This window comes from Podarcis pityusensis, assembly GCF_964106645.2.
Source record: "Podarcis pityusensis genome assembly, chromosome: 8".
Taxonomy (NCBI): domain Eukaryota; kingdom Metazoa; phylum Chordata; class Lepidosauria; order Squamata; family Lacertidae; genus Podarcis; species Podarcis pityusensis.
In genome coordinates this window covers 15,976,179-15,999,328 of record NC_138033.1, presented here as the reverse complement: position 1 = coordinate 15,999,328, position 23,150 = coordinate 15,976,179, and the positions used below count along the sequence as shown (strand labels likewise).

General features: G+C 44.8%; 2 protein-coding genes across 5 annotated transcripts; both read right to left on the bottom strand.

The window, feature by feature from the left end:
* Positions 1-1,967: 1,967 nt before the first annotated feature.
* On the bottom strand, positions 1,968-8,558 carry LOC308482875 (phospholipase A2 inhibitor and Ly6/PLAUR domain-containing protein-like). The gene is made up of 6 exons (XM_081016360.1): positions 8,419-8,558; positions 5,722-5,838; positions 4,946-5,098; positions 3,701-3,856; positions 2,288-2,435; positions 1,968-2,007 (listed from the first exon to the last, which is right to left on the bottom strand). Exons 1-6 carry the CDS (start codon positions 8,468-8,470, stop codon positions 1,983-1,985), a joined length of 651 nt encoding a protein of 216 aa, XP_080872486.1. The 5' UTR covers positions 8,471-8,558; the 3' UTR covers positions 1,968-1,982.
* A 3,907-nt stretch (positions 8,559-12,465) lies between these two features.
* On the bottom strand, positions 12,466-23,070 carry LOC308484459 (uncharacterized protein). Of its 4 annotated transcripts, XR_013989923.1 has the most exons (7): positions 22,809-23,064; positions 21,886-22,068; positions 21,325-21,514; positions 20,308-20,454; positions 18,673-18,804; positions 17,581-18,018; positions 12,466-12,776 (listed from the first exon to the last, which is right to left on the bottom strand). XR_013989923.1 is itself a non-coding variant. In XM_081019435.1 (6 exons), exons 2-6 carry the CDS (start codon positions 21,907-21,909, stop codon positions 12,745-12,747), a joined length of 525 nt encoding a protein of 174 aa, XP_080875561.1. In that variant the 5' UTR covers positions 21,910-22,068; positions 22,809-23,070; the 3' UTR covers positions 12,466-12,744. The 4 variants fall into 4 exon arrangements, 3 of the variants coding, with proteins under 3 accessions (XP_080875561.1, XP_080875559.1, XP_080875560.1); XM_081019435.1 differs by lacking the exon at positions 17,581-18,018 and having other exon boundaries at positions 22,809-23,070; XM_081019433.1 differs by lacking the exon at positions 12,466-12,776 and having other exon boundaries at positions 17,520-18,018.
* Positions 23,071-23,150: the final 80 nt, after the last annotated feature.

Genomic DNA, 23,150 nt, shown 5'->3' with positions numbered 1-23,150 from the left:
AAACAAAAATTGATGTGTGAAGTGTGAGTTATTGGGGTGGCCTGGGGGACCTCGAGGTGCAACAAATTGTATATACGTATTTAATAACAACAACATTCAAATACTACGGTAGTCAAACGGAGCTTCTTTATTTATTCCCCCCAAAATTGTAGTAATGTTTTTTTCTAAGGTCAAGCTAAGAAAAACCAACCCTTTATCTGCTCAGTTTTCCCTTTCTGCATCCCAGCTACCCAGCAATGCTCTTTTATTTATACATTATTTCCTAAGATTTATACACGGCTTGATTGTAAAAGAAGAAGAAGAGGAAGCAGTTACAACCAGATCAATATGAGAAAAAAATCAGAATATGCAAGAGTTAAAATACTAAAACAGATTAAAATGGCAATAACTTTCTAAGCATCTGAGTAGGCTTGTCTAAACAAGCATGTTTTTAGAGTACAGTGAGTGCCCCTGACTGTTCTCAGTGCTAGAGAAGGTACTGGCAAGAGATCCTGCGTAGCAACTGAATTAATTTACTGAAAGACTATTTCCCAAAATTCAGCCATTTAATGGTACTCCAACTAACAGTGGAAATATGGCAGTCACACTCCTCCTGCCTCACTTCTGGTAAATGTCCTACATTCTGATGACCAAGGGTGCATCTGTCCCATAACCACATGTGAACCCATGTTGGAATGAGTTTAGAACATTCTTCTCATTTAAGAATGCTTGCAGCTGCCCCTACAAAACCAAAATGCCCTTGGAAGCATGACAACCATATAACATGCAAATAGAAAGACAGATAAAACAATAATATATGCTAAGTGTAAGTTTGATTTTGGCGCTTCCAGATCACAACGCTCTTACCCCGAATGGTTTGCAGTGCCCAGCCTGCTTCACTTACAAAGACAAAAATTGTCTGAGTGATGAGATCATTGACTGCCATGGGAATGAAAATCAGTGTGTTGATATTTGAAGTTTGTATGTTAAGAAGTAAGATTTTACTGAGCCAGGAAACAAATCCTGCAAATTCCATGGCAAAAGCACGCCCACCTCTTTCTGTCTCTCCCTCCCTCTTTTATGTTGCCAGAAAAGTAAGATGGGACCTTTCTTCTTCTTCTTTGAATGCCAATATCAACACACACACACACACACACACACACACACACACACACACACACATTTGGGCTTCATATGACTCTGATGTGCACTGCAGCCCTAGTCAGCATCAACAGGGGTTAATAATGAGAGTACATGTTGAGAATGGAAATATTAATCATTGGCTTTATTTTACTTTGTCCTTGTCTAACTGATCATAAAGTCTTTAGTTTCCGAAATGTATGGAAGAGAGAACGTAGTCCCCTTGCTTCTACCCTGGCTGCCACTGTTATTTTGAGAATAGGATGTAGAATAACCTCCTGCCTTGTGGATTCCACAATTTAGTGCAATGGGGGGGGGGGGTATTTAATACCTATTTGTGACAGCCAGGCCTTAATTGCACCCCTCTGGCACAGACATTGGTTTAGGCTTCATATGATTCTGATGAGCACTGCAGCCCTAGTTAGCATCGACAAGGGGTAAATAATGAGAGTACATGCTGAGAATGGAAGACAGATCTGGCTGATTAGGACAGAGGCACTTGCATTTGGGTTTGTGTGTGTTCATGCTACCATGTAAATTTAGCAGTAGAAGGAAGTGTCGCCAACGACTCTGGGGTTGCGCCGCTCATCTCGCTTTACTGGTCAAGGGAGCCGACGTTTCTCCACAGACAGTTTCTCCGGGTCATGTGGCCAGCATGACTAAACCGCTTCCGGTGAAACCAGAGCAGTGCATGGAAACACTGTTTACCTTCCTGCCAGAGTGGTACCTATTTATATACTTGGACTTTGATGTGCTTTCGAACTGCTAGGTTGGCAGGAGCTGGGACCAAGCAATGGGAGCTCACCACGTCGCAGGGATTCGAACCGCCGACCTTCCAGTCGGCAACCCCTAGGCTCAGTGGTTTAGGCCACAGCATCATCCGTGTCCCTATAAGGAAGTAGGTTTGAACAAAATACTATGTCAGTTCTCACACTTCCCGTCAAATACCCTTTCTCATCATTCCACACATTCTGCATATACAAAACAGACAGACAGAGAATACAGATTCTATGTGTCAGAAGAGTTTATTTTGATCATGAATTCCACCAATAGTGAAAAAGAAAACCCAGGAGGCGTGAGCCCCTCCTCTCACCATAAGCTGTTAATATATTCTGCTGGTACCATGAACGGTGAATTGACGAGGAGATCTTTCCTCTCTCCTACCTACCCTTCAAGCTCAATCTGCTTTGTGGCATCAGAGCATTGGGTTACAATCTTATCCAAATTAAAACGGCCAAGTGTAATCTTTTTTCCATTAAGGGCACAGACGTCTTCAGTTGCACAGCCTTTGAGCTTCAATTTCTTAATTACTGAATCTGGGAAATAAAAAGCATAAGGTTTGCATGAGTTCTTTATTAGGTCCTTGGGGATAGGGAAGAACATGATTATAAAAGCTTAATGTGTTTGGAACCAACACATGGTATGATTAATCTGTCAGCAAACTATCACTAGTGCATGCCTTAGGAACCTTAACCTGTTAGCCAATGAAGCCCAGCAGGTGGCTAAATTTGTCGCTTTTACCAAAGCTATACCCAATTGCCTTACACCAACAACACATCACATATGATATGTGTCAGGTAGATCTGCTGCTGCTGCAGAACAACCGGGAGCCTTGAAAGCCACTCTGAATTGCTGCTTGAGAAGCAGGGCTTGCAGTCACAGTCAATAGGCTGAACTCCTTGTTGTTGTCAATGCAAATCAGCTGAGTGGCACCAACAGGAAGCTGTGCTGGCATCAGGATCCAAGAACTCAATGCAACTAATTTCTGAGGAAAAATGAATAGTTGTGCACTGGCAGAATGTTTCTTTCTCCCAGCCTCCTTTTAAAAAAACTTTTGGCCAAGGTGTGTGGTAAGACACAGTCCTCCTGGACCAGCACTCAGTGGTTCATACTGCTGTGCGGAGGAGCAGTCATGTGCTGGCTGGTTCTGCACCTTCAATTGTATCCCTCTGCCCTGATGCCCCTTGTGCATTAGAGGAAAAGGGTGTGCTGTAAGGAGCCTGTTGTACTTGTTTATGTTCCCTGCACAATGCAAAACCCTGTCCCTGAGTGAGTCTGTCCCCTCTAGTTCTTACCTAATTATAACAGGTGTAGCTTGGAACCCAAAACAGAATAGAAACTTACTTGTCAGCTGGAAAATCCATGCTTGCACTAGCTTGTATTAGAAATACGTAGAAATTACCAAAACCTTCTACTAGAAGCCAGACTATAAATGATTTCTACACATTAAACCAATGCTTTCTGTACTTCAGAAATGCAAGGCAGGACAGTGCTATCTGGTCCTACACCCTCCCTTGTATCCCTTGAGGAGCCTACTGTACCTTCGTAAACACCCCACACAATGCAAAACCCTGCCCATGAGTGAGTCTGTCCCCTCTAGTTCTTACATAATTACATAATAGCGGGGGTAGATTGGAACACAAAACAGGACTAGAGCATCCTCCTTTTCCTCAGAGAAAGAAATCAAAGCTATATACACATAACACATATAAAAAGCAAACAAAGATTAGTCATTGCTTTTTTGGCAGTGACAAAGAGACAGAGGAGCAGATTTTCTTGGCTGATTGGAAATAATACTCACATGAAGCCAGGGAAGTATAGTCAATGCACTTGGTCTCATTGCCAAGGCAGCTGACAGTCCCCTTACTTTTGCAATTGAAATTTAATCGCAAATAGGTGAGGTCGAAGCAGGCTGGGCACTCTAAACCATTGGGGGAAAGATCCTCACGAGGTGGAACTATCAAAGTAAAAACCTACAGTCAGTATATGGATGCACTTCATCCCCCCTTCTCTTTGTTGTTAACTTTATTTCATTTATTTCATGGTTTCTAGTAACTTCTAACCAAAGCTGGAAGTGCTATCTCTATATTGTACTCTATATTTGCCATCAGCTTTGCAGAATAGTAACATCTGCTGAGCGTCCATAAATAATGATTTTGTCTTACACCTTTTGTAAGGTATGCTCATTTTCATTCTTTTTTCCGGAGTTCTTACTTTGTACAGTGGTACCTCGGGTTACAGACGCTTCAGGTTCCAGACACCTCAGGTTACAGACTCCGCTAACCCAGAAATAGTACCTCGGGTTAAGAACTTTGCTTCAGGATGAGAACAGAAATCGTGCTCCAGAGGCGTGACGGCAGTGGGAGGCCCCATTCACTAAAGTGGTACCTCAGCTTAAGAACGGACCTCCAGAACGAATTAAGTTCTTAAACCAAGGTACCACTGTATATGGTGATCTAGCAAGCTATTTGAAGCTACAGTCAGCTGCATTCTCTTAGAAGTAATCTCATCTCTGTCTATGGGTGCAAGCAAGTAGTCGGCAGACCCAGAACCCAAATTTGGTAGAGCTATGCCCAGAATTTCCACATCCATGCCTCCAGCCCCAGCCCTTACATGTGTGAAGTTTGACTGATCATCTACTTCATCCATTCCAGATTCATCGTAGAATCATGGAACTGTTGAGCTGGAAGGGACCCTAAGGGTCATCTAGTCCACCCCCTGTAATGCAGGATACCCAGCTAAAGCATCCAGAACAGATGGCCATCCAATCTGCTTCAAAACCTCCAATAAGGTGATTCCACACTGTCCTGATTGAGACCATTCCACTGTAAAGCAGCTCTTAATGTCAGAAAGTTTTACCTGAAGTTTAATTGGAATCTCCTTTCTTGTAATTTGAATGATTCAAGGATCAGTTGTAGATACTTATCAGACCCTTGCACCTAGTGTCTGAATGGACTGAAAGACAAAGATGCTCTCCTTTGCCTGTAACTGGGTGGAAGTTATATGACGTGTTAATAAGCCAACTTACAGAGATGCAGATACTCACCATAGAGAGGTTCCTTATTACAATCTTCTGTTCCGCAGCAGAAGACCTTCATCTGGAGGTATTTACCATTGGCTGAAGTTAAACTGTAATCACCTGAGTGGCAACGTTCGGACTTACTACATCCCTGGAAAGTTGCCACTTTATACTTTGATTCTGCAAAGAACAAAAGGAAACAAATCACAAGATCTGTGAGAATTCTGATTAATTCCCTCGAAATGTATTTATTTTTAATGATGCTTCCCATTAACTAAATTGTTTACTCTTCAATGTGAAACTACATAATGCAAAGTTCCTGAATCAATAGATGAACCTAATCACCCTGTCCTGAACCAGCAGCATAATCAGGGTACCCCATTAGAAGGGTCTCGATGGAAGTCCCAGCAATTCCCAGCAATGTCCTTATCAAGTCAATTCAATCTGGGTAGAGTGACGCCTTGTGAGAGGCCATATTTCATGACATGACCCTGAAGCGATTTCAGCCCTCCAGCAGGAGATTGGAATGGATTTACAACCAATGCCTGAGCCAAAATTCTACCTACACCTGTAATCAATAAAGTTGCGGCCATTTTTAATCTAGATCATTTTCTGTGTGAGTTCATTAAATCACACCTCACACAGAGGAGGGTGGCACTGCGACTGGTACCAAAAACCATGTACAGCACATTGTGCTCTTTAGAAAAAAGCTGGTATTTAAATGCAAGTTATAATTTTAAAAATTATATTAATTTACACATGAACATGGGGTGAACAAGAGTAATTGAAAAGTTTCAGCTCACCTATATTGTTATCCAGAACACCAGAAACACAGATTTTATTAGAGTAACAGATCGTAGATCCATCGTTTTCGCATGAAGTTGCCCTACTATGACAGTCGGAACATTCCAGAGATGTCACTGTATAAAGGAGATAGAGGTTGGTGCAGATTTCCTGAGATGGTAATGAGCTTAATGGTACATTGGATGGAGATGGAAAATAAGTCGATATAAAACATGAGAACCCCACATGCAAGTACCGTATTTTTCGCCCTATAGGACGCACTTTTTCCCCTCCAAAAATGAAGGGGAAATGTGTGTGCATCCTATGGGGCGAGTGCAGGCTCCTTGGCTTCAGCGATAGCAATATGAAGCCTCCGAAGCCTGCGCTCTGGAGGCTTCGCGTTGCTTTCGCTGAAGCCAGGAGAGTCTGCTCTTTGCGGCTGTCGGTGGGGGAAGTGCCAGCCCCAGAGTATCGGGGGGGGGCAGCGGGAAGGCATGTGATGCCTTCCCGCTACTCTCTGACCTGGTTTGGAGGCTGTCGGTGGGGGAAAGCAGCGCTTCCCCCCAGCGCCAGCCCCACAAGCTGGGTCGAAAAGCCCGCAGGATCCGCGCAGCCTTTAAAGAGCACGCCGCTCTTGGGGACTTTTTCCCAAGGAGGGAGAAGGGACTGACTGGCCGAGTCAGTCCCTTCTCCCTCCTGTGGGCTTTTGCGGGAGATGCGGGAATTTCGCCACCTCCTGCAAAAGCAGGGAGAAGGTCTTGGAGTAGCGCACAGGCTGCGTGCGGCCTGTAAGCTGCTCCCAGAGCTGCGGGGGGGGGGATCATATTTTTTTCCTTGATTTCCCCCCCCCTGAAAACTAGGTGCGCCCTATGGGCCAGTGCGCCCTATAGGGCGAAAAATATGGTATATCAAATATATTTCAGATTTATACATTAAATTTATGAAGGCAAATGCATGTTGATCACCCTAGTGCTGTTTTACAAACAAGCCAAAATACTTTAAAGTGGGAGAAGGTGTCCTTCTTCCTAAGGAGGTGGCAGACAAGCGGGTAAATATGTTTTAAACTGGAAGGCTGTCACTTTGATAGTAATGACTGGGTGCCAATGCAACATTCCCATCCCAGTAATTAGGAACAGAATCTTGATGCGTGTTGATTGTTTTATGTAGTGAACTGCCCTGTGATTTTTGAATGAAGGGCGGTATACAAATTTAATAAGTAATAAATAAATAAGTAAATTTTGTGCTCTTCTCTCTTTCACAATGGGGCCTCAAAAATTATTTGGAGGTGTTCAGTACATACTGTCAATAAGAAAACCTATCTATAAATTACTCTAAGAGAAAGATTAAGCAAGATTAAGATTTTGGCTGTTGTCTTTGTCCATGGAGTTTTCTTGGCAGGGATACTGGAGTGGCTTGCCGGTTCCTGCTCCAGGTGGATCACGTTTGGTCAAAACTCTCCACTATGACCTGTCCATCTTGGGTGGCCTTGCACGGCATAGCTCATAGCTTCTCTGAGTTATTCAAGTCCCTTCGCCATGGCATGGACTGCAAGAACATCAAACCTCTCCATTCTTAAGGAAATCAGCCCTGAGTGCTCACTGGAAGGACAGATCCTGAAGCTGAGGCTCCAATACTTTGGCCACCTCATGAGAAGAGAAGACTCCCTGGAAAAGACCCTGATGTTGGGAAAGATTGAGGGCACAAGGAGAAGGGGACGACAGAGGACGAGATGGTTAGACAGTGTTCTCCAAGCTACCAGCATGAGTTTGACCAAACTGCGGGAGGCAGTGGAAGACAGGAGTGCCTGGCGTGCTCTGGTTCATGGGGTCATGAAGAGTTGGACACGACTAAACGGCTCAACAACAACAACAACAGCAAGGGTTTTGGCAAAAGCAGTCCTAGGTATAAATGGAGTTTAGATCAGCAAGCTATAGAACAAACTTACTCATGAAATCCCTATGTATCCTGTTTGGTTAAACCCATCTTGGAAGTGTCAAATGGACACAATGAAATTCAAACACAGAAAACCATAGTGGAATTGATGAAGTTCTATCACAATAAGGGAGGGCAGCTGAATGAACCTGTCCTAAAGATATTTGGTAGCAAAGTGCTTACTAAAATGCTCTGTGGTATTGAATAAAACATTTTTTGAAGCTAAACCCTTTCCCATCAGTAATATCAACAGTTCTTATTTGTACAGTATCCAGGCGGCCAACCAATAACACAAGAGCTGCTTGCACTCAGTTCAGATTACTACTCTTTTCCAGACCTGACCTCTGCATTGACCTTATATACTTATATAATAATAATAATAATAATATATATATATATATATATATATATATATATATATATATACACATACCCTGCCCATTTGGCTGGGTTTCCCCAGCCACTCTGGGCGGCTTCCAACACAATATTAAAATACAGTAATGCATCAAACATTAAAAGCTTCCCTAAACAGGGCAGCCATATTATGGTTAGTCAGATTCCTCCATCACATAAATACATGTTTGGAACAGACTATATTTGGCTGTTATGGCTTAAGTGCTTAAACCTTTGAGTTGACTCTCTCCTACTTTCCTTGTAACACAGGTGTCCTTACACTCCATTATGCTCATATATTTTACTCACTCTCCTTCCATCCCCAGGAGTAAATACTTTCAGTGTCATTGAAAGATGATTAAAAGAATCCAATTCTGCTTGTTTCTGCTTACCTGGAGAAAGCAGGGCCAAGAGGAGGCAGGTGCTCAGAAGTGCTTTCTCCATTCTTGACAGATTTGGCGACTCAGAGCAGAGATGTACCAAGGCAGAGAACTGATGCTGGTAGAGTCTTACATGGAGATATTTAAAGGCTATAGACATGATGTGGGCAACTCTTGGGAATAAATGGTTCAGTGAGGTCTGGGAGTGGATACTGTGTGTTTGCCAAGAAATTCAAAGCTCTGTGCCAAAATTGGCTGATTTATTCATCTTTGAGTTCCATTAGCTGTTGCCAGACACTTCTCAGAATTCTTTTTCTATATAATTCTTTTTCAATTTACTCGTAACTCATGTTAGTTTTATACTACATGGATGCACTGAAATGGATATACAGCCAATGCCTGAGCCCAAATTCCACCTACACTATTTTTAATCCACATCATTGTCTGTGTAAGTTCATTCTATTGCGCCACACAGTACTCACTGCACAGGGGAGGGTGGAACTGCAGACCTCAGGTGTATCGCCTTCACATGGGGTTGCATTACGATGACAGTAGGAGCATTTCAGAGTTGTCACTGCATTAAAGTGATAGAAGTCGATGCAGGAGTTTTTGTGAGATGGTTATGAACTTAATGGTATATTGGATGGAGATGGAACAGTAAGTCTATAGAAAACATGAAAGCCCCACATGCAAGTATGTCAAATATATTTCAGATTTATCCTTCAAATTTTAAATTTAAATTTGAGAAAAATCAGAATATACAAGGGTTAAAATACTTAAACAGATTAAAATTGCAAAAACCTTCTAAGCATCTCAGTAGGCTTGTCTAAACAAGAATGTTTTTAGTAGATGCTGAGCAGAATACAGTGAGTGCTCCTGACTGTTCTCAGTGCTAGAGAAAGTAATAGCAAGAAATCCTGCAGAGTAACTGAATTATTTTGCTAAAAGACTATTTCCCAAAATTTAGCCACTTAATAGTACTCCAACTAAAAGTGGAAATATGGCCCTTAGATTGTTCTACAACAACCTTGCCCATCTGGGTTCGTATGCCACACCTGGGCAGCAACCCCACTGCACTGTCAAAGGACACACAGTGCAATAAGCACAGGTGCACATCTTGACTGAACCACATTTTGGGAAGGATCAAAGATGCATGAATATAAATTTGCTCTATACTGTTTTCAGGACCAAAAATAGCAGGGATTTGACCAGGGGGAAGGCATGCAAGGAGTGAGGAATGGACCTAGTTCTCTACCCGTACCAACTTCCTTAGCAATCTTTTTAAAATAATGACCTCCATCTGTTTCACTGATTTCAAGCTTTGGCTAAACTGAAAAACTCTCAGACTAATATGTGTATATATGACACAGGATCCTAAAACCTTTCAAATTGTAAGTAATATCATTTGGGTCTGGATAACCCTTCAAGACCTTTTGTAAAACTAACAAATTGATGGGGGTTGATTGTTCCCATACAACCTTATATACACAACAGAATACATTTCTGAATGTATTTCCACCCACCCCAAAAGTTCTATTTTTGGACAGCCCTGCCACAAGCATGGCTCCCTCTAACTAAAAGCTCTGCAACACATTGGTTCTTTTCAGAAGCAATATGGACCATTGCTCTGCAACTCTATGCCATCTATGTATTACTTGAATGTCCAAGGGACTATATGAAGTTACAGGGTCCTTGGTGGACAAAGCAATATACTGGCTATGAAATACCATTGCTGCCTTTCCTATAACTTGGTATGAGCTCTAATTTGGTTCACAGAAGCATTAAAAAAACCCCCACACAATAAAAAACTTCCATGACCCAAATCAAAGAACAGCTAAAGACTCAAGGTATGGCACGGGTGCCTGCTTAAGTAGCCAAGCTAGATAGAGCTCGAGGGAATTGGACAGGGATAGGAACACCATGGTATGCACTGAATATTGGACAATGGAGCCAAAGTTATTACTGAGACCTATTAAAATCACTATTATGTGGAACATTATGTGGAACGTTGTTTCTCCTTGTTCCAATTGCATCAGATTGTTTTGAAGGAGACAGGATACTTTGAGTCATCTGATCTGTTTGGTGAGACTGTACTGAATTGAACCAAGCTTGTCGTTTATGCCTCCTTCAAATCCCATCTTCAGTGCCATCCTTATGCATATGTCTAAAACAGAATTTGGAGGGATTGGTTGGCTTTTACTTGCAGATAAAATGGAGAATACTCTCTTCCAAAGGGTTTAACTTTTGCCAACCAGACTGGCATCCACTGCCAGTGGAAGATGACCTTGAGTGTGGTTTCCTGTAAGTGAGCAGAGATCATTTAAGGAGGGGAGGGTCCAGGTACCCTCCCATTTGTGCTATTCAGTTATGTGGTCTAATTCTGATTCCCATACAATTTCAAGGCCTCTAGCATTCCCCGCTTCATGATCTACTAGACTGCTGTGTATTAGGGAGGTGGCACCCTTCACGTCATATGCTAGATTTCTGCATAAGGATTCAAACAAGTTAAGTGTATGTAGGTGTATGTATGCAAGTGTATGTATGCAAAAGAATGTGCCTGACTTGAAACCAGGTACAGTGGTACCTCGGGCAGAGTTCAGAGTAGCTTCCCCCAGTGCTTGTGTATATGCTGACTGCACCCTTGGGTCACAATCCTCATACCACTTAATCCAAAACCAGTGTGGCATAATGGCTAGAGTGCTGGACTGGGACCTCGGAGAGCAGGGTTTGAATTTCCACTCAGTCATGAAGCTCACTGGGTGACCTTGGGCCAGTCACCATCTCTCAGCCTAACCTCCCTCACAGGGTTGCTGTGAGGATGAAATGAAGAGAAGGAGGTACACCACCTTGAGATCCTTGGAAGATGAAGGTGGCATATAAATGTAATAATAATAATACAGTGGTACCTCGGGTTAAGAACTTAATTAGTTCTGGAGGTCTATTCTTAACCTGAAACTGTTCTTAACCTGAAGCACCACTTTAGCTTAATGGGGCCTCCCACTGCCACTGTGCCGCTGGAGCACGAGTTCTGTTCTCATCCTGAAGCAAAGTTCTTAACCTGAGGTAATATTTCTGGGTTAGCAGAGTCTGTAACCTGAAGTGTATGTAACCTGAAGCGTATGTAACCCGAGGTACCACTGTAGTATGAATGCCTTTTAATTGACTTTGCAGTTCCTCTTTGGAGATTGCTTTGGGAAAGAGACAATGGATTGTGTAAATGCCTACATCTTTCCGCCACATGTCCACCAGGTCCCATTCAGTTAATATTTCTGCCACATTTGGCTTGCAGATTTTGTTCACAGATTGGTGCCTAATTTGGTCCTTGTTTTCATCTCTGTACCTCTGCATCATCTTACTCCACCTACTCCAAGTTTCCACCTACTGTAGTTTGTCTTCTTTAAAAATTGTTCTAATTCTGTGAGCATCTTCCAGAGAAAGCATTGTTGTGCTGAGTTTGGTGAATATAGACAGGTGATGGTGAATGGATGGCTGCTTGTGACACCACAAACAAAGAGGTATCTCCCCTTTGGGACTTCCAAACTTCCCCCAATACTCAGAGGGCTGTGCTTGCTTATCAGGATAGCAACTCCCAAAGTTTTCCCAGAACCAGGAATTTGTAGTTGCTTGCCTAGCCAGCATCCTTTGAGATAGGCAGCTTTTTGGTTCTTGCATTGATGTGTCTCCTGCAGGAGAACAATGTCTGGATCAGGGCTTTTTTCAGCTGGAACTCACCATAAATCAGTTTTGGCATCTCTCAGGTGAGCACCACTGCCATTCTAAGAGAACTGTAAAGTCTGATTGGGAATGTACTATAAAAACTTAATGGGCAGGTCTGTATTTTAAGGTATACATGTATCAATTGGTTATCACTGTACTTTAAATGTGCATCTATGCATATTCTGCAGTATCCATAGAATATTTTTTATCTGCTTTTTGGTTGTAATGACCAAGATGGTTGCAACAACAACAACAAAACTTGGATGGAACTGAATTGACTATCAAACACCCATTCTCTTCACTCCACACATTCTACACCTATAAAACATACAAATATATTAATGCAGATATGCCAAAACAGTTTATTTTTATCATGAATTTCACCAACTGTGAAAAAGAAAACCCAGGAGGCCAAAGAATCTACTCTCATCACTAGGCTCCAATATTCTGCTGTGGGATTCAAAAGGAGGAGAATTTTCCTTTCCCTTATCTACCTTTCATGGTCATTCTGCTTTGAGGAGTTCTCAGGATCGTAGCATTTGGCTTCGTATTCTTTTGATATAATTATTTTATATTTTAAAAGTTTTCCTTGAAAGGCACACAAGTCTTCAGATGCACAGCTTAGAATGTCAGTTTCCATGTGAACGTCCAATCTGGGAAATTAAAAACATAAGGTTTGCCTGAGTTTGGACTACGATGGTTATTTAAACTCATTGTGCTTAGAACCAACCCACTATATGATTAATATGGCTGCCAGATATCCCTGGTGCATGCCTTAGAAACCTTACCCTGTGAGCAAAATTAAACCTAGCAGTTGGCCTAATTTCACCCTTTTACTAATTCCGAATCACTTGCCTTCAACTGACATTCTACTACATCAGATATGTGGCACGTAAATTCACTGCTACAGCAAAACAACTGGGATTTTTTGAAAACCACTCTGAATTGCTGCTTGAAAAGCAGGGCTTGCAGACATAGCCAAAGAGCTGAACCCCTTGTTGAAAGAAAGGTATGGTCCTTAAAAAGTTGGTTATATTGTTTATGTATACTACCATTGCAGCCAGTTCCAACAAAAGTGGAGTGGGCTTTAAAACTATTGGTTTTAAACTACCATATTTTTCGCTCTATAGGACGCACTTTTCCCCCTCCAAAAATTAAGGGGAAATGTGTGTGCGTCCTATGGAGCGAATGCAGGCTCCTTGGCTTCAGCGATAGCAACGCGAAGCCTCCAAAGCGCAGAGGGAGCGCTCCCTCCACACTCCGGAGGCTTCACATTGCTTTCGCTGAAGCCTGGAGAGCGACCCCTCTCGCTCTCCAGGCTTCAGGGATAGCCGCCTGAAGTCTTCGGAGCGCAGTGCAAGTTCCCGCTGCTCTCCGCAGGCTTCGGGTTCCTTTTGCTGAAGCCAGGAAAGTCTTGCTCTGGAGGCTTCGGGATGCCTTCTGCCTTCTGCTGAAGCGCACCAACCCCTCTCGCTCTCCAGGCTTCAAAGATAGCCGCCTGAAGCCTCCGGAGCACAGCGGGAGCTCCCGCTGTGCTCCAGAGGCTTCGGGTTCCTTTCGCTGAAGGGTAGGTGCCCCTTCAGCTAAGCGGGAGGAGAAATGGAAGGGGCTCCATTTCTCCTGCTGCTTCACTGAAGGGTCGCTGCACAGAGTGGGGGAGATTTTTTTTTCTTGTTCTCCCCCTCTAAAACAAGGTGCGTCCTATGGTCGGGTGCGTCCTATAGAGTGAAAAATACGGTATATGAAATGGACAGCAAAAAAGAAGATGACCAAACTAGCATTGCATCAGGTGCAACCCAAAGGCTACACTCAAATGACGCTTCTTTTCCTTTTCCCAATATTTCCTTATCATCTGTTAATTTTTGCATTTTAAGTGATCTTTCACACAACATAAAAGCCAGATCTCGTGGAATCTAGCAGATGTTTAGCACTAATTTAGCACTAATCTCCATGATAATGGTTTCCAGAAAAGAAATCCCTCAGCAGTCATGTTGACTCAAAATTGCCTGGCACCCTTGAGTACAATGGAAGACACTGCCCTGTTGCCGGTGTTGATGTAAGAGTCAACTGTCAGTCAACTTTTGTACATAATAATAATAATAATAATAATAATGATAATTTATTATTTGTACCCCGCCCATCTGGCTGGGTTTCCTCAGCCACTCTGGGCGGCTTCCATAGAAACCAAAAACACTAAAATATCATACATTAAGAACTTCCCTGAACAGGGCTGCCTTAAGATGTCTTCTGAATGTCAGGTAGTTGTTTATCGTTTTGACATCTGATGGGAGGGCGTTCCACAGGGCGGGCGCCACTACCAAAAAGGCCCTCTGCCTGGTTCCCTGTAGCTTTGCTTCTCGCAATGAGGGAACCGCCAGAAGGCCCTCGGCGCTGGACCTCAGCGTCCGGGCAGAACGATGGGGGTGGAGACGCTCCTTCAGGTATACTGGGCCGAGGCCATATAGGGCTTTAAAGGTCAACACCAGCACTTTGAATTGTGCTCGGAAACGTACTGGGAGCCAATGTAGGTCTTTCAAGACCGGTGTTATGTGGTCTCGGCGGCCGCCCCCAGTCACCAGTCTAGCTGCTGCATTCTGGATTAGCTGTAGTTTCCGAGTCACCTTCAAAGGTAGCCCCACGTAGAGCGCATTGCAGTAGTCCAAGCGGGAGATAACTAGAGCATGCACCACTCTGGCGAGACAGTCTGCGGGCAGGTAGGGTCTCAACCTGCGTACCAGGTGGAGTTGGTAGACAGCTGCCCTGGATACAGAATTGACCTGCGCCTCCATGGACAGCTGTGAGTCCAAAAGGACTCCCAGGCTACGCACCTGGTCCTTCAGGGGCACAGTTACCCTATTCAGGACCAGGGAGTCCTCCACACCAGCCCGCCCCCTGTCCCCCCAAAACAGTACTTCTGTCTTGTCAGGATTCAACTTCAATCCATTAGCCGCCATCCATCCTCCAATCGCCTCCAGGCACTCACACAGGACCTTCACCGCCTTCACTGGTTCTGATTTGAAAGAGAGGTAGAGCTGGGTATCATCTGCATATTGATGGACACCCAGTCCAAACCCCCTGATGATCTCTCCCAGCGGCTTCATATAGATGTTAAAAAGCATGGGGGAGAGGACGGAACCCTGAGGCACCCCACAAGTGAGGGCCAAAGGGTCTGAACACTCATCCCCCCCCCACCACTTTCTGAACACGGCCCAGGAGGAAGGAGCGAAACCACTGTATAACAGTGCCCCCAGCTCCCAATCCCTCTAGACGGTCCAGAAGGATGTTATGGTCGATTGTATCAAAGACCACTGAGAGATCCAGCAGAACTAGGAAACAACTCTCACCTTTGTCCCTAGCCCGCCGGAGATCATCAACCAGTGCGACCAAGGCAGTTTCAGTCCCATGATGAGGCCTGAACCCTGATTGGAAGGGATCCAAATGGTCCGCATCCTCCAGACGTGCCTGGAGTTGTTCAGCAACCACACGCTCAATCACCTTGCCCAAGAATGGAAGATTTGAGACTGGGCGATAGTGGGCCATACTGGCCGGGTCTAAAGATGGTTTTTAAGAAGCGGTTTAATGACCGCCTCTTTCAGCGGATCTGGGAATGTTCCCTCACAGAGGGAAGCATTCACCACCCCGCAGAGCCCATCGCCCAGCCCTTCCCGGCTTGCTTTTATTAGCCAGGATGGGCAAGGATCAAGGAGACAGGTGGTTGGTTTCACGCGTCCAAGCAGCCTGTCCACATCCTCGGGGGTAACGGATTGAAATTGATTCTATGCAACTTGACCAGACAGGGCTCTAGCACTCTCCCGCCCCAGCCCTGCTCCCACGGTGGTGTCTAGCTCCTTCCGAATATGAGTGATTTTATCTGCAAAAAACTTTGCAAAATCATTGCAGGAGATCTTGGGGTCTTTACAAGGCCCCGGTGGTAAAGGTGGTTCCGTTAAATTGCGGACCACCTGAAAGACTCTCCTGCTACTATTTTCTGCAGATGCAATAGAGGCGGTGAAGAAAGTCTTCTTCGCCGTCGCTATCGCCACTTGGTAGGCTCGACGTTGAGCTCTAACCTGTGTCCGGTCAGATTCGGAGTGAGTTTTCTGCCACTGACGCTCTAGCCGTCTCAGCGATTGTTTCATCGCCCTCAGCTCCGAAGAAAACCACGGGGCTGTCCGGGCTCCATGCAATTGGAGAGGGCACTTTGGAGCCAGACAGTCGATAGCCCTGGTTAACTCCGCATTCCAGCGGGCCACCAGGGAATCCAGCGGGCCACCAGGGAATCAACATGGGATAAAGCATCCCCTACCACTCTCTGGAAACCATTTGGATCCATTAAGTGGCGGGGGCAGACCATCTGAATTGGTCCCACCTCCCTGCAGAGGGGAAGGGTCGCGGAGAAGTCCAGTTGCACCAGGAAGTGATCTGACCATGGCACTTCTTTTGTTTCACTTTTACTTAGTGTCAGATCACCCACGTCACTAGAGGTGAACACCAGGTCTAAGGCATGTCCATGACTATGAGTTGGGCCCAACTTATTCAGGGACAGCCCCATGGAGGCCATGCTTTCCACGAAGTCCCGAGCGGCCCCTTGTAAGGTCGTGTTGGCGTGGATGTTAAAATCCCCAAGGACAACCAAACTAGGTGTCTCCAGGAGAACAGCCGCCACGACCTGAAGCAGCTCGGACAGGGAATCCTTGGTGCAGCGGGGAGGTCGGTACACCAAAAGGAATCCTGTACTGCCCCTATTGCCCAACTTCCAGAACATGCACTCAGAAAACTGGGTCTTCCCAGTAGGATTAGGAGGCCCGTCTCATCTTGCCCTTTGCCTCAGGCAGCAAAATGCCTCAGGCAGCAAAAATGCCCATGAATGACTGAGAAAAATGCATTCATCTCTATCTATAGCTATAGGTGATATGTGGAACTAAGATGGAGACATAAGAATTATCTTGGAAACAGAAGAAAGAAAGATCTTTTGTTTCAGAGCAAAAGAAAGATCTTTTGATTTTCAGTAGTGGGAATGTGAAAATAACCTAGTTGCAGCTGGGATAATGCAAGCGTTCCTGTAGGACCATATTGGTATTGCACAAACGCCCTTCCGGATCTCAAATGGGTCCTGGTGAGGTGACATGACTGCTTAGATTATGAATGTCTATTGTCCATTTGGACTCCAGGACCCAACATTTGCCCCAGAGAGTAGAATGCCTGTGCTTGATCAGTGCCTGTGAGATGACCAATGAACCCCACATTAAAGATACTATTGGAGGCAAGGATTCCTTTAAAAAAAAAAAAAAAAAAAGTCTTGTCCAAAACACCACCAGCTCTTCAGAGTGTCCAAGATCTTCTTCAGGTCAAGCAGATGGTCCCCAGTCCCTCACCATTCGTTTGACAAGAGAGGGTTTTTTAAAAAAAATATTTAAAAATCTGATTTATTTATTGTGAATTTTGCAAGTAATATACCCCAAAATGTGGAGAGACATGGGCAATTGTCCTAGACACGGAAAGGGATGTGTTCTGTGTTCGGCAGAAATATCGCTGAAGAGGCCGCACCCCTGGGGAAGTTCAAGCAGCGCAGTTCCAGAAGACGGCTTTTCAGAAGTGACTTTGTGGAAACAGGCATCTCCCAGAGCCCCTTCCATCTCCAAAACATCAGTACTGTGCATTGTCCAAACAGGCTCCAGGACCGTTGAGCTTGTTTCAGAGAGCAGAATGCCTGTTATGGTGGGCACGGCCCAGCAAATATCTCATTACAAGACCCTGCTATCTGCTGGTGTGACGGACCAAGGGAACTTCATTTGCTCTGCAGTTGTCATGGTGCTTCTTCTGCTGGGGTTATTTGGGTGGCTGCCTTTTTCTGGGCTGAGACCAAGTGCATGTACCACCATAGGTTGACTGTAGCTAGAAAAGAAACAGAAAAAGTAGAGGCCTTTAACCACCTGCCTACTTCCTTTAAAGCAGGTGTGGCAAAACCTTTGCCCTCCAGCTGTTGCTGAGCTACCACTCCCCATCATCCCTGTCTACAATTCCCCAGAGTGGGTTAACAACCAATCCTTCATCCCAGGGAATTCTGGGAATTGCAGCTCTGTGAGGGGAACAGGGGGCCTCCTCCCGGGAACCTGAACAAACGACGATTCCCAGGGTTCTTTGGGAGAAGTCACAACTGCTTCTCCCAAGTGCTTTAAATGTACAGTGCAGATGTGGACTAAACACTATCTGTGTATGCCAAAGGCAGAAATCCCAAAGCCTGTCCCTTGCACTGATAATGCTTATTTATTTGGGATCCTTTGGCATGGGTCTTTTTTTAAGCCACAACAAATGCTTTGAAAATATTCTGCCCTCCCTCCTCGTTTAAGGGCAATTTAACTTTGTGTGCACATTAGCATGTGGAGCTTGCAGAATTTTGCCCTGACATTCCTGTCCAACTGGCATTGCTCGACTACACAGCTCTGGATTCTAGCTTAAATTAGACATCGCTCTGCTTTAGATTGTTGGGCCAGACTACTGAGTTCACCATCTCACTCCACACCCCCTGGCCTGCCAGGGTATATTTACCTAAGGCGAAGAACAGAACAAAGACAAAGCAACCAAGGAAGAAATCCTGGCATGGCGACAGGAGCACAGCATCATTTACTGAAGTTCTGAGCTTTGTGTATATAATCACTAGAGCAGTCAGCATGCAGATTGCTGCAGGCAAAGAAGAGAGTATTAGGGTTGTGGTGTCCTTCATGATCCCCTAACAGCTTATCCCCGCCTTCCCCAACCCAGGGCTCTCCAGATGTCATTGGACTACAACTCCCATCAGCCCCAGACAGCATGGCCAGTAGTCAGGGAGATAATGATAGGATCCGTAGTCCAACAGATCTGAGGGGCATCAGGTTGGGGGATGCTGGGAGCATTACAAGCCTTTAAATTCCCCTCCATGCATTATATAGGGGAAGTTTCAGGAGGGAGAAAATGGGAAATGGCACCTGACCTCTCCCCTTTCTGTTCCCAGAAACCTCCCCTCCTCCCCAATAAAAGATAGTATTATTGGGATAGTTCTTCGGTCACCATTCCTGAAAACAAAAATTGGCTCAGACTGGAGGGATCTGCTCTTTTGCAATGAGCACAGAAGCAGACTTCTGGTGGTTCCCTCATTGCAAGAAGCAAGCTACAAGGAACCAGGCAGAGGGCCTTCTCGGTAGTGGCACCCACACTGTGGAATGCCCTCCCACCAGATGTCAAAGAGATAAACAACTACCTAACATTTAGAAGACATCTGAAGGCAGCCCTGTTCAGGGAAGTTTTTAATGGGTGACTATTATTCATCTAGTACCCTGTTGGTTACTGGGTCTCAACCGTCCTCTATCAACTGTAAGGTTTCCTTTCCTCTCCCCCCGCACCGTCACTGATTCTCCAGGGCATTTTTTGGTTTGTTTTTGTTTAATGCCAAGCCTAAATAAAATGTCTTTAAAGCTCAAACACTTACTCACTGTACGTGTGTGCACGCACACACCCCTCCCGCCCCCCACAATATGGTGTAGTCATTAGAGTGCTCGACTAGGACCTGAGAGGCAAGGGTTCAAATCCTACCTCAGCCATGAAGGCCGCTGGGTGACCTTGGATCAGGTCACTGTCTCTCAGCCCAAACTACCTCACAGGATTGCCGTGATAATTAAATGCAAAAGTTGAGAACTAGGAGCTCCCCTACCCTCCAACATTTCTCCAATGAAAATAGGGACAACCTATTCCATAATAACAATAATGTTATTACTTATACCCTACTCATCTGAATGGGTTGCCCCAGTCACTCTGGGTGGCTTCCAATATATATATAAACATAATAAAAGGTTAAATATTAAAAAATCTTCCCTATACAGGGCTGCCTTCAGATGTCTTCTAAAGGTTGTAGAGTTACTTATCTACTTGGCTTGGGGGGTTGCATAACTCCATACCCTCCAACATTTCTGCAATGAAAATAAGGATGTCCTAAGGAAATGTGGGACATTCTGGGATCAGATCAGAAACCGAGACGGTTTCTGTAAATCTGGGACTGTCCCTGGAGAACAGGGACACTTGGAGGGTCTGAGCTCTTTGGAGGAAAGGTGGGATGCAAATGCAACAATAATGAATAAAATCTACAGCTGTAATATAAAGGCATCCTGTTACTCTACCACCCTTCGTAGGTGTATGGCATATACATAATACCTGCAATGAAGTTAGTCACAAACGACATCATGGCTTTGTCAGTATTCTCTTTCAAACAGTGAGAAAAAGAAGTCCACGATGTGATCAAGGCCGTTAAACCACAGCCAATGGCTATTATGAAAAGGGCCCGTACAACAAATAGATATACTAAAGGAAAGAGAAAATAACAAGTACATATAAAGTTGTCTTACTATAATGAGTCATTCTACTGAGAGAAAAGAGTTTCAGACTATGACCTGGGCTGCAGTCTCCACCCAGTCATGAAAACTCATTGAGTGACCTTGGGCCAGTGCTCTCTCTCATTGTCCCATTGACAGGGTCCTTGTGAGGCTAAAAATGGGGAGTGTGGAAACAACTATGTCAGGATGGGGGAATTTGTGGTCCTCCAGCCGCTGGTGGTGTCCCAACTCCCCGTCACGATGGTGGAAGTTGTTGTTCAGCAACATCTGGAAAGCCAAAGGTTTGCCATTCTTGGGATAACTCCACAAAGCCCCATAGCCCTGACCTGGGCATTTGCAGTTCCACAAGAACACCAGCCATTGGCCAGGCTAGTCAAGGAATTTGTTTGTTTTTCATTCGGTTCAGGCTTTTGTCTAGAAAGACGGTTCTTTTTGCTCGGACCTATGGGTAAAAAGGGGACGCGGGGGGCGCTGTGGGTTAAACCACAGAGCATAGGGCTTGCCGATCAGAAGGTCAGAGGTTCGAATCCCCGCGACGGGGTGAGCTCACGTTGTTCAGTCCCTGAAATATTAATATTAGCAAATATTATAAAATGTCAGCAGCGATCCCTCCTCTAGAAAGAAGCCTGGCTCAGAAAGGGCCGGTGCCAGTGTGGTATAGTGGTTAGGGTGTAGGACTAGGATCTGGGAGACCAGGATTCAAATCCTGTCTTAGCCATGAAATCCACTGGATTGCCACATTGCATAATTTAGGCAGATTGTATAACTGCAACATCCCCGATTGTAACTCATTTGGCCAAGGACACTAAGCGATGTGAACACAAGTCGTGTCTCTTACCTGACCTTGCAGAAACGAGGCCACATTTTTTCTGAAAGCAGTAAGTCCAAACCCCCATAGTAAAATTGTTTGCCTCTGCAGAATACTCCAGCCAGTAGGGAGATATGGTGATGATTATAAGCACCAGGAAGTTGACACAGCCGGCACCATACTGTAGTTTTTTGTAGAAACCAGGCCGGAGCTTGAAGAACTGCAGAGGGAGGGAGAGGAAAGCTCAACATCAGAATAGTAACTGGCACTTGTTCTTCAAAGCACTTCACATATGTGATGGAGAGGGACATGTGCAGAGGAGGGTGACCAGGATGATGAAGGGCCTTCAATGAGGAACGTTTGAAGGACTTGGACATGCTTAGCCTTCAGAAGACTGAGAAGTGATATGATAGCCATCTTTAAAAACGATACCCTGAGACCTCTGGGTATAGGGCAGTATATAAATTCAATAATAAATTATATATATATGAAGGGCTGTCACAAGAAGTGCTGTGAGATTCAAGGCCCCTTCCAGCCATTTCTTTACTGAGGTGACCTGTAAACAGGAACCCACTGCCTTGGCAATCTTACCTCTTCTGTTGTGTCAGCTTCCATGTCAAATCCACTCGCTGTTCCATGGTTTTCTCTTCATGCTTCTTTCAAAAGGGATCTAGAAGGGTTCTCCCCCTGCTCTTCCAAATATCTTAGATGATCGATTGTTTCCCCTTAGGGATTTCTCCCCCTTCTCACTACTGCACACACATAAAGTAAAGGCTGAAAAATATTTTCCATGTAGGCAGGTCATATGCGCATCAAACTTACTAGTCTAACACATCCTCAAAACACACTCCCACTCTGTGACCAGGGTTATAACTAGTGCTGGTTTTCTAGAAAAAGAGGTGCTGGAACTCACCGTAAATGCCTCCCTTGTTATAAGGACAGTGGTGCCCACCTGAGAGGTGCTGGAACTGAGTTCTGGCAAGTTCCAGCTGAAAAAAGCCCTGGTTATAAGCAACCTTACATGCCTCTAGTCAGCAGAGGAAGGGGTTGAGAGTAACAAGTGGGGGGAAATGCACTTTGTGGTTTCCCACCAAACTCTGGCCCTTCCTCTCTCCTGCATGAAGCGGCCATGAGAAACTAGCTGCCATCATGCAGGTTAAGAATCCCAAGCCATCATTGTAAGTAAGAATAAGCTGTGAGTAAAGAACCTTTCTTCCCCCTTTACCAATGGGATCTCTGTGTGCTTTATTTTATATTTTTAAAGCAGTGTGTGTATTAGACATAAAATACAACATAAAGGGTGATGGCTACATCCGGCTTCCAAGCTCTTAACTCTGCTCTAAAATAGAAAGCAATTTTATTTTTTAAACCCAAGAATTTCAATCTCGCGTCTTCAGCCCACAGCCCACAACCCAATGCCTCTGTGTACACCAGAAATGCCCATTCCACTCCCTGGCAAGGCAGGTTTCTTGATCACAAAGAGGCTGTGAATATGTTCAGGCAAATGCACTTACAAGGCCTCTCTGATAACCCATTATGTTGCTTTCCAGGTGGGGCAGAGATGCTGTATAAGCTGTCATTAATATTGCTAGGGTTCTTGTTATCCTGGAAATGTCCTGTGGCTCAGGGCTGCAGTTAGTGGAGGAGCAGAGGCACAAAGACCCCCCCCCCCCGCAACACACTCTTGCTTTTGGCTTCACCACAATTGAGCCTGAAAAGAGAAGGCTTCAACTATCTCCCATTCTAGCCATGCTCTCTACCCTCTTTGTTTGCACTCCTGTCTTGTCATGACCCTAACAACAAAATGGCGGCCCAGCTTCCAAGAGTCTTGGCTTCCAACTGCCATGGAATCTTCC